This window comes from Anarhichas minor, unplaced genomic scaffold, assembly GCF_050575085.1.
Source record: "Anarhichas minor isolate MPS153535 unplaced genomic scaffold, ASM5057508v1 ptg000136l, whole genome shotgun sequence".
Lineage (NCBI taxonomy): Eukaryota > Metazoa > Chordata > Actinopteri > Perciformes > Anarhichadidae > Anarhichas > Anarhichas minor.
In genome coordinates this window covers 12,313,853-12,325,003 of record NW_027466582.1, presented here as the reverse complement: position 1 = coordinate 12,325,003, position 11,151 = coordinate 12,313,853, and the positions used below count along the sequence as shown (strand labels likewise).

At 40.6% G+C, this 11,151-nt stretch overlaps 1 protein-coding gene across 1 annotated transcript in view; it reads left to right on the top strand.

The window, feature by feature from the left end:
• Window positions 1-820: 820 nt before the first annotated feature.
• ryr3 (ryanodine receptor 3) overlaps window positions 821-11,151 on the top strand; it is a 102,229-nt gene continuing 91,898 nt past the window's right edge. The window contains 1 exon segment of the mRNA XM_076084058.1: window positions 821-976. Within this exon segment, the coding sequence (XP_075940173.1) occupies window positions 821-976 (156 nt within the window).

Here is an 11,151-nt window from a genome sequence, read left to right as displayed (position 1 = left end):
TTAATTTATTAAAAAGGAGAAACAATGTGTCTTTACATTGTACAGTCAAGCTAATGGAGTTAGTTTCTGTGTAACTAGAGGCTTTACGGTTAACAATAGACTCAGTGGTAGTTCTTATAGCTAATTTCAAATGACATAACTTCTAGCCGAACTGATTACTTTTATACAGTGCAATAAAAACAGACATTTGGGCCAACTTAACCATACAAATGATCTGTTTATCACTTTACTTTCTCCTAAATGAATAAGCAAAGGAAGCATGTAAAGTAAATAAATAAGGAAGTGATGATTAAGCACAAATTTAAGTAGGGAAATATGCATTTAAGCATGACAGTAAGTAGCCAATGCTTGGGAAGCAACGAACAAGCAAGTTTTGTGAGAGTTGCTTTTCCTCCCAGGATCAAAAACAAACAATGTAAATATATGACCATGAACTAAAATTGCATCGCAAGTGTGTAGTTTTCAGGTGTATGAACGGGTGAGGTGGGTGCAAAACAGAGAGCATTCATGACTTTATATTCGGCCCCACTGCTGCCATTCATCTGACCACCATGCGTCATTGTCAGACAGGGAGCCGTCGAAACTGCTGACTCGATTTTTTTTGCAAAGGGGGTTTCACCACAAAACATTTTTTTTAAAGTACAGCGGTAATATTTGAGCTCCTAAGCATCATCACCGGTTGAGCAGCATCACCACCACCGGGGGTTCGTTCTCTGATGCCCCGGGTCCGTCCGTCCGCACTGCTGCTGCTGAGCAGCGTCGGGGCGCAGGGAGGAGGGTGGGGAGGGGGAGGAGGGGGGGCTTGGCCGGGCTGCCCTATATGGCTGTGGATGAGCTGTATGATAATATCGGCTTGAGAGGCACAGGATCGCGTTTCTGCCGGCAGTCAGTGGTGGCTTCCAGAGTCTGAGCAGGCTCCTTCACAGCCATGGCTGAGGGCGGAGAAGGGGAAGACGAGATCCAGTTCTTGAGAACTGTAAGTAAAGACAGTTTCCAGGGTGCGTGCTGCTGAGCCGCTTCATAGCGTGCGCCTTTTCCTTTCGCCAATTAACGCCCAGAGGCGGCAGACTGCACGTCAATTAAGTAAAGCCCCGATCCAAGTTGGATTATTGTGGAAGTTTTTGGGAAGAAAATGCATCGTCAGTGGTTCATTTTGAGTTTGCTTATGCATGAATGGTGATTTGATGATGGAAGTATCGCCGCAGGTTGCACGCTGCGCCTCGCGGCCACCGGGCACACCTGTCGACAGGACTCTTGATGTGGGTGACCTCAATGAGACAACCCGTCTGCTGGTGCAAGGGCTAAAATGACTTCACACTCTCTTGCCATTTCGTTAGACATGCCCCTTCTCGCCCCCCCCCCCCCCATGTCGCTTTCTGATCTGTTTTGTTTTTCTCGGGAACGTCTTGTGCAAGAAAGATATTTTCCTCCTCGGAGAGAAGCGTTTCGATAAGTTGTGCTCACACACCCAAGCCACCCTCTGCTTATTACTATTTTAGTTGTTTGACGCAGGTCGCTTACGTTGCTGCTGCTCTACGTGGATATGCAGAGCAGTTATCCTTGTAAATGATATCACAGCTTGTATGTTGTGGTGGTGGGAATATTTTCTCGCACCCTTATTCTTCTCTTGCCTTATGAAGCTTTGTGACTCGGGTTTTGCATGAAGAGCAATATGATTTATGACACTTGCAACATGCTCAGCAGGGATGTTTGCCAAGTTTCATGCACTGCATTTGATTTGAATTGTCAAATATCCTGTATTGGTATAATGTCTAGCGTTGTTGACACTTGACAACCTTGAACTTTGTCCAGGACCCCCATGTCTCTGGGCCCCCACTTTCAATCACCATGGATTTATAAAGCAACTTTTCCTTTTGTCATAGCCGTTTGTTTTCAAGTTATTCGCTGGTTGAAATCTGTTGTTTTCCGCTATCTAAATAATACATGTATTGAGATTTAGATCTCAGGACTACACCTGCGGTTTTGCATGTTTAAGCCAATTTGCTACAAATCACTCGTACTTTTAAATCGGTAACCATTATACAAACAATGTGGCTGTGATTTGGAAATGTGGATTTGCAGTGTTTTGCTAATGGAATTCATTTTTGTACGATATGAAAAACCTACTGTACTAGTCCGCTCTTGGAAGTTGTTTGAGTTGTGTAACCCATCACAGTGTACAGCAAGTTAAATAGTTTCAGTAAGGTCATGCATGTGATGCACAGGTTTTTACAGTGCGCTGACAGATTGCGTACAGACATAAATGGAAGCCAATGGCTGCTTAAAACTGTAGGAGACATATGCAAAACAACAGAGATATTCCAGCAATTTATCATAATACTTCCATAAAGTTTGGGGGCTTTTGAGCAGTAACAGCAGAGGCCAAGATATCCCGACTTTCAGCACTTAGTGGTTAGTTCCTTGATCCTCATTTCCCATAATGCAACTTGATATCTTCTCTCATTAGACCCTCTTGCCTGGTGAACGTTAACAGAATAAAACTCGAGTTTTAAGTCTGTAATACTTCACGACGAGTAAAACCAATCTATATTCATGAAATGTGACTCATAAATGAACTGTAGATGCTGGTTTGGTCCTTTTTACAAGTGACGTTCTTCATTGATTTCTATTTGGCTGAACGCCTGACAACAGTGTACTCCTCTCTCAGGGCTTTGAGATGTTGACATACACAGTATTATTAATGTATATATAATCCCTGTGAAGGCTTGGTTGGTTGTTAGTGGCAGGCGGGACCCTTAACAGCTCCTACTATTTGTGATGCCAGTGATCTGCTGACCCACGCCTCTCAGATTCGACTGTCACAATGGCATCCTGGTAATTTGATGACAACAGTGGTTTGAGAGGAGCGGGGTTCCCCTGAGCTCCTCAGAACCTTGTTATCAAACCTCAGTGGTGAGAGAAACGTTTCCTCACACAAAGCCCTAAAATGGGAGCGATAATTGAAATGCAATACAATCTGTTGAACATTATGTTCTAAGCCTGAGTACAACTGGCAGGTCTTTTTGTTTAATTGAATGCATTTGTTTCATTTTTTTTGGAAAGAAAACAGTTACAGGACAAAATGTGGTAGGATTTATAGCTGTTGTTGGGTTTTCTACTTTTTCCAAGTCGGATGTTTATAAGAAATAAAATGTCAAAGTCTCCTGCTATTGGAGACGGCTGTCGGGTGTTGACAGAAGTCCTGACATTGTGATTCAATTTCAGCACGGTCACGGCCTCACCTTGCTGTTGATGTGTAACGTTGGGGAAAGCTGGCTGCGATAAGCGGAGCTCTGTCAAAGGAAACTGAGGAAAATGTTACACCTCTACTGCAAGATGAAGACCGCAGGCCTTGCTGTAACTTTATAGACCAACACTGACGCTGATAATGGAGATGCAAAGGTTTAAATTGGTGGCAGAACAACTCGCAGCGCATTGGAATTCTTTGCTTTCATATTATTTATGCAGGAATCAGAAAATGTGCAAGTCATTTTCTCAGTACGCCAATTGCAGTGTTAGAAGAACACTTAATGTGACTATCGGATGATGATGTGTGTTCAGTGTTCACCTGTGTTATTTGTTGTATTGCTACTTATTGGTTGTGTTGCTGTGTGGAATAATGATTTAATACAAAGAAGAAATATCAACTTGCTTCTTCACTGAAGAACCACCGTGTCATCGTCGGCTGAATACTGTTCAACCCGGTGATTGTCACGCTGTATTGGAAATATAAGTATTTCTATGTTTTGGAGCTTAAACTAACCGCTCTCCCACAGATAGTGATTGCCCTATCATAGCTTAGCAACAGCATGCAAAGCTTTGGATTTCTCTACATGCTGAAGAGGTTTGCATGAGGTATCGGTGAGAGCGATATTCAGCGAATAAGGAGTTAAGATGTTGATTTAAAAATGAAAAACACAACACTTTTCCTGCTGTAATGTGTTTGAATCAGGGAAAGCACCAGGAATCAGTGCTATAGCCATTGAAATCAAAAGTCCTTTGATATAGTTAGACAATATCAAATATAGTTTCTTATTTTTTTTAATTTCTCCTTTTGTATAATTGTCTGGTTCCCAGAAACGTATCTCCTCGATACTTAAGCAGGAACCCAGTGGCCAATTTAACAAGCCACTTCAATGTCATGATGCTAAAATACTTGCTAAATGCGTAGCTCATAGACTGAAGAGCGTGCAGACAGGAATTATCAGGCTCGTCACATCCAAGATAATGTTCGACAGTTGTTGTGAAATTATGAGTTGAATGGGGGGAAAAGGGTACATTGTTTTTGCTGATTTGGAGAAAAAGTCCTACGTATAGATTTTATGTTTAATTGGCTATAAATTAGAAGTCTGCCGTTGTTGACTTCTGTCTGAAATCAAAGACCCATTGTTTATAAAATGACTGAGACTCAACTGTGGTAAGTTTCCAGCTGAGAATAGAAAGCTAGGCAGGTGTAGCCACAGTCACTAAGTGAGGTTAAACTAAAGGCCTGACTTTTTTTTTCTGCACTTGTTACAGATATTAGGTTTAATTTAAACTCTGCTGTCACTATTGTACCTTTTTTTTTTTTTTTTTTTTTTTTAAACCAGGTGATTGAGGCTTGCAGTCCGCCAGTAGCTCCTCAGGGCTTATTTGGAGTTTATGTTGTTTTGGAAGCCTTCTGCATACCAAGACGGGGGTTTAAATTTAGCCTGATGATGCTTCTACAGCACATACAGCTCTGCTCCCCTGGCACTAAGCGACACCTGGGGAACAGCTTGAGTTGAGGCAGCACAAGACCAGTGACGCTTTAACACCATGTTTATAGGGATAAAGTAGCATTTAGAAATCAAGTGCTTGAAACCACACAGTACTATACAGCATTTTCTTAAGCTTACTACGTCAAAGTGATAGACGGTGTCTCTGAGAGTTGCACTAAATCTAGTGATAATGTGGTACAACTTGTTATTTATCTATGATCATTTATTACTTCAGGTTTAACCGATGGCATAGTTGTTGATCACACATAGAGTACGTCCAATAGTTGTGTAATGCATATAGACGGCCAGAGAAGATTGAAGTCACATTTGTTGAACAATCTGAATGGTTGAGAATCGTTGTTGAAATAGGTTTTTGATCTTAAATCAAGTGATGAAGAGTATAATCTTGTTTTTTTTTTTGTTGATTGTGATGATTGGTTGAGCTCCTCTGATGTAATTGGTTGGAAGAGTGGAGTCAAGTGTCGGTGAAAATGAAGAGGAGGAAATACAAACGTTACTGTGTCGGACAACTAACCAAGAACATAGTACGGCAATATTTATTTAAGTTTTCCTCTCTCTTAAAAAAAAACAAAAAACATTTAAGAGTTTAAACTGGTTTACTAGACACATTTAAATAAAAAGAAAGAGGCCCAATGGTTTGATATTAATAATTTATCTCCATGGACAATCCTGTTTTCTACTGTTTCCCTTCAAATGTAGGCGATGAGGGAACAATGCGTTTGATTTTGACACCAAAGATAGTGGTTTGTATCCTTTGTCATTGTATTTTAGTTTGTTTACGATAGATTTATCTTCATGCTTTAAGTTATTGATGTTTTAGTTTCCACAAGAAACCTTTTGTAAGAGAAACGTTTGACAAAAGTTCAAAACTTGTCTGACCATCTTTAAGGTTGTTCTTGGGCGTTTCATCAAAATACATGAATATCATCAGCCTGACCGTTGAAATGTTGGAATCTTAAAAACATTTTTTGTGGATTTCTGGTCACCGTGGGCTTAAAACAATACACTACATTCTCTACCTTGAAAACAGCAGCTGACTAAACAATCTCGCCTCTAAAGGTCCATTTAGTGGCCGCTCTGGAGCTTTTGATCATATCACATGAGATTCAGTAACAATAAAGTTTTTGGTGATAATGTTCAGTATGATTTGAATACAAAAATATCACCTTGGAGACACGGCTTCCAAAACCTCTTAAAAATGGTTTGATATCAAGACGCCTAAGTAGAAGTTATACTGTAGGAGCACCATGGACTGAAGAAAATCTTCACCATCTCAGAGTCCTCCAGTCATCATTCCAGCATGCAACATTTACTATATTGGGCTAGTCGACGCCCTTGCAAAGTTTGCCTCTTCAATGAGAGCTGGAAAGAGAGACCGAGAGAGAGAGAGAGAGAGAGAGAGAGAGAGGCAGCGTTGGCCTGCGGCCTCTGGTGAACCTCCCTCCGATGGATTTCAATTGAATGGGAAGGATTTCCTCTGTATTGATTGAGCAGGCTGTGATGGCAAAGCAACGGTGTGTTCTTTGGCAGTTCCTGCTCTCTCTAGTCGTGAGCGCTGAAGGGCATTAGGTCTGCTGCCACCCCCATCGTTTAAACAACCTTGATGTAAAGGGGGCAGGATTCTTTCTTCACTAATACTCTTTGTTGCTGTTTAATGTGTGAAGGGGTTTGACTTTGTTTGAAGATTTGTGAGAACTAGCTTCAGAAGAAGATTAACAAATCGAGAGTAAATACTGAACAATTTGTTTTGGCCCCAAATCAACATGGAGTTATTCTCTTGCATTGAGAAAATCATTCTGTGCTCTTTTTGTTTTCCAGAGAGACGACTGTCTTATCTTTGCATTATTCTACGTCTTAAACCTTGGACTGGTGTTGTAAAGCTTATAAAATACCCATAAATGATGAAAGTGGTGAATGCTCTTTGTCATTTCGGCTAGGTTTGGCCATGTGTTCATTCCTAAAATCATCTATCGAAATGTAACAGGATATAAGTTACCGATATGTTTCTACTTGGCCTATGAATTATTTTGCCTTGAAAACAATCGACTTATTTAAATAAATAAACCTTATACAATCAAAGTCCATTCCTCATTTAAATGATTGTCTCTAAATGCACTTACTCTGCAATATAATGCCTTTCAGTTTGCATCATAATAATCTGAAATCTGAAACTTTAATTTTAATTATATTAAGAAGAGCAGCAGAGTGAATGACTCTCAACTCACATAATTACCTTCATTAATCAACAGAGGACTGAAAGAGGTGCAGACGTGAGCCTCTTGCCGGTTTAAGTGTCCCCTAGGTCAGTGTTTTTCAACCTTTTCTGAGCCGCGGCACATTTTTTTACATTAAAAAGATCCCGCGGCACACCAACAACCAAAAACGTTACAAAATGACACCTTTTAGCATAATACAGCATATGTGCCATATATGTGTCAAACTCAATCACAGAGAGGACCAAAATAAGAAATTGTGACTACGTTGAGGGCCAAATAGAGTCACCATTTAATAAACAGGATAGAAGGGATATTGGACAAAGTGCAAAAAGAATACATGTTTAGGTAGGCTACATTATTTTATGCATACCAGAGCCAGATGTTTGGCATCTTTTCTTGGCTGCCAGTTCATTAATGTCTGGGGTTAGGTTCTGTGGAAACCCTCAAGATGGAGTGAAGGTGCATCAGTGAGACCACTCCTGTGTGGGTTTGTGTTCATCTTCATCACAGAGAAAAGCTGCTCACACAGGTATGTGCTCCCAAACATGCAGAGCAGCATGTAGGCGGTACACTGGAGGTCTATCAGCTCCACAGGTGCTCTTTCCACGTCAACTGCAAACGCATTGCTGAGCAGTTCACATTTAAATTTCTGAGCTGCAAAGTCGGTAAATCGCCCAGTGATCTCTGTGCCAAGTGCGCGCAGTTTATCAGCAAAATGCGCAGTCGGGAACACATGGAGACTTTTACTGCATCACACATGTCTGTGATCACACGTCCCTGGAGCTGGAGGTTTAGCGCAGTGAGATGCTTCGTTATGTCGCACATAAAGCCAGCTCACATCGCCACTTTTCGTCCCGGAGCTCTGTGGTGTGGCGGGCCAGTTATGATAAACATATGATATTTTCTGGCGGGCCGTCGTACCGAGGGCCGGATATATGCTGACAATTTAATGACAAGTCTCTCAATGTGTTGATCCTTACGAGGCTTTTCATCTGGTTTATTTTGTCCAGGGCCCACTTCAGAGTCAGCATTTTTACTTTTCAAATATTTCTCCGCAACCTCTCCCGCACGTCATTTCATTCTACTGTCCTAAATGAACACGATTATTACTGCGTATACCTACTACCACCCACTGGCATGGGAGAGTATTCATTACTTAGCCAGCCACTATATCGCAGCTCAGACGCTCAACAATGGCAAAGCATTTGCAACAACAACTAAATAATATTTTATTGGACTCATTAAGTGAAATTGGACATTTTCCCACGGCACACCTGGCGATCTCTCACAGCACACTGGTGTGCCGCGGCGCAGCGGTTGAAAATCACTGCCCTGGGTCACTTGGTTCATTTTCATTTAACGCCTACATGGTTGAATTTGTTATCGGCTCTGTGGCCATACTGGTTTTGTTCTTAAGAGCAGTTAGCGTTGTTTGTAGCCTTTATTAATCCAATTTAAGGAATGTGTATTTTCTCAATCAGCCCCTTGCTGAATGTAAAGGGATCCTAGATGAACACATTCGTTTCTACCACAGTTTGAACAGTCTTGGTTGTTTCATATGAGAAAATATTTCATATGTTTTGCTTTCTGCTAGTTTGAAGCCGACGGGTCTCAGTTGGAAATCAAAAAGATGATGTCACTTACTTTCGTGCACCGATCAGACCGTGGCAACATTTGAATCGCAATCTGATGAAAGTTGGACAGCAGATACTTTATAATAAAAACAAAGCTATTTGCCTATTTAGAAGTGAATATTCAATGTTATAGAGGAAAAACTTGAACCTGCAATATATGATCTTTTTGGTCACTTGGAGGCAACATAAATAAGCTGTGAACACAACACTGATGTATCATTGAGTCGATACGGCGAACTTGTTAGCAACAGTTTTGTATTATTCAGCAGTTATGGAGAAACTATATCTTTTAATTGGTACTGTGTTTGAGTCTACTTGATGATAAATGTAATAATAGTATTTTTTTGTTGTTGCTGAAAACCATGTTATGAGAATGAACCTAAGCAGTAAAGTTATGGACCGGACAGCAAAACGATGAGCTGAAACTGTCACAGTGTTTTCACATTGTCATTAGGAGACATTGTTATCATAAGGATTTAGGCCCTTTTAAGATTTGAAGTTCGTTTTTGTTTTAATTTGCGGTGTATGAAAGCTCTTTTACAGGATCACCTTGCTATACAGTTAATGGAGAGCTCTGTTGGTGCAGTTGGTTGCTAAGAGCCTTGCTCAAAGGCACCTTATAGTAATGATAAGGGGAGGATCAAGTAGTCAATCAATTCAAAACCCAATTTTCTTGCTGCTAAGAAATGATCCATTGTTTAGATTACTGATCCCATTTAAATTACATTTCTGACAAGATAGGATTTAGGGATGTCTCACTTTGGGAAAACATGATTCTGTCATTTTGCTAATAATTTGCTCATCTTTACTTTCTCAGTAAGCCCACCAACATCTCAGAAACCCCGTTTTCTATTTGCTGTGTACATCTGACCTTGACAGCTGCGAGCTCGATGGATCTGGAAATGATTTCCAGCCCTTGTAAGGAGGTAGATTTACCTCGTCACAGACTGCCGCTGAAGTATTGCGAAACACTTAAATGCTTATTGAATTTAGCTCGTGTCCTGTCTTCTTATTGACCCATAGCTATTCGGTCTGTCTGAGGAATGAAGATCTGACCTCCGTGAAATCTATTCCCAAGAAAAAGTGCCCGCCTTATCTCGTCGCTGTCTCCGGAGGCTTTTGTGGCGTGAGAGCTTAAGTCATTTAAAGTTTGCATCAAATTTGACAAGTACAGGATGCAGGGTGAAAACAACTGTCATGAGCTTAGAGGAAGAAATCATGGCTGAAGTTAATGTTTCACTTCACCTGGTCTCTGCACTTCTCTTTCACAGCGACACACACACACACACACAGTCCTTTCTAGCTCTTCACACTCGCACATCTTGCCTGTGTCCGCTCTGTCTTATCAGATAGGATGATGGACGTTAGAGAGGCTACAGCTTCGTCCTCTTCCCATTTCTCAGCGCTTCTGCTGAGGTGGAGGCCTCAGCCTTACACACACGGCTAATTCTATTATTTGAAGCTGCTCTAAAGCAATACGCATACAAACTATGCCAAGAAAATCCAATTTGTTATAGGAACACCATATAAATCTTGGAGTCTGTGATCCATGCCAGTGTACTGCAGAGCAAAACATGCTTGACTGCAGAATTTAATTTAATTTTTTTAAATATAGAGCAGAAATGTGTAGCGCATAATTCATTTAGACTGTCGTCTGAGACATGCACACCTCCACGCGGTTTGCATGAGCATATGTCTGCACATGGTGTGTGTTGGCAATGGCACAATGTTAAATGCTATGGAGCAACAGTGATCTCAAAATGGTCACACATGTGTATTGCATGATCTACAAATGAAAAATAAGATTTACAAATGTGATTTGTGCATCATTTTTAGAAATATTAATATTGTATGTGCAGATTTTAAGCTTCAACTTCACAGATCTGTTAACTAGGTTTATTGGTCGGTGCCCCCTCTGTATTTGTTTTGGTAAAGTTTAGAGAAGCGGCCATTTTGTTTGTTTTGTTTTCAGAGGTAGTTAGCCAGGCCTAGTTTTGTTATATTGATTTCTATTTGTTTGGCACGACTACATGTGTCCCATCCTCTCCCACTTTGTTTGAGAATCTTTTGTTTGAAAATAGCTGAGATTAAATAAATATTGTTAAATTGTTACTTCCACTTTGGACTATTTTATTACTTAATGCTTCGAGTAAAAGAAAAGGCGGCTTACCATTACATTAAAGATATTTATAGTATGTGTCTGGAACGGCTGTTAAAAATCATGGTATTAAAGTTTGTGTGTTCTGTACGAGTAAAGAGTTGCATCCACCAACGACCCTTCACTGAATATGCATCAGTCTGGCTTATAATACAATAATATCATAATAACCTTTATTTAACCATTATGGTTCATTCAGACCATGTAATTGTGATCAACGGCAAGTTGTGGCTCTGAAACACGGAACACAAAAGTGTTAAGAGAACACAAAGGTTCCATAGAACATACTGAAGAACTTAGAATGCCCTGTAGAATGCTGGAACAGAATGGGCATACTGAGGTCAACCAGTATCAGTGATTAGTGCCTTCAGAGATTCAGAGAG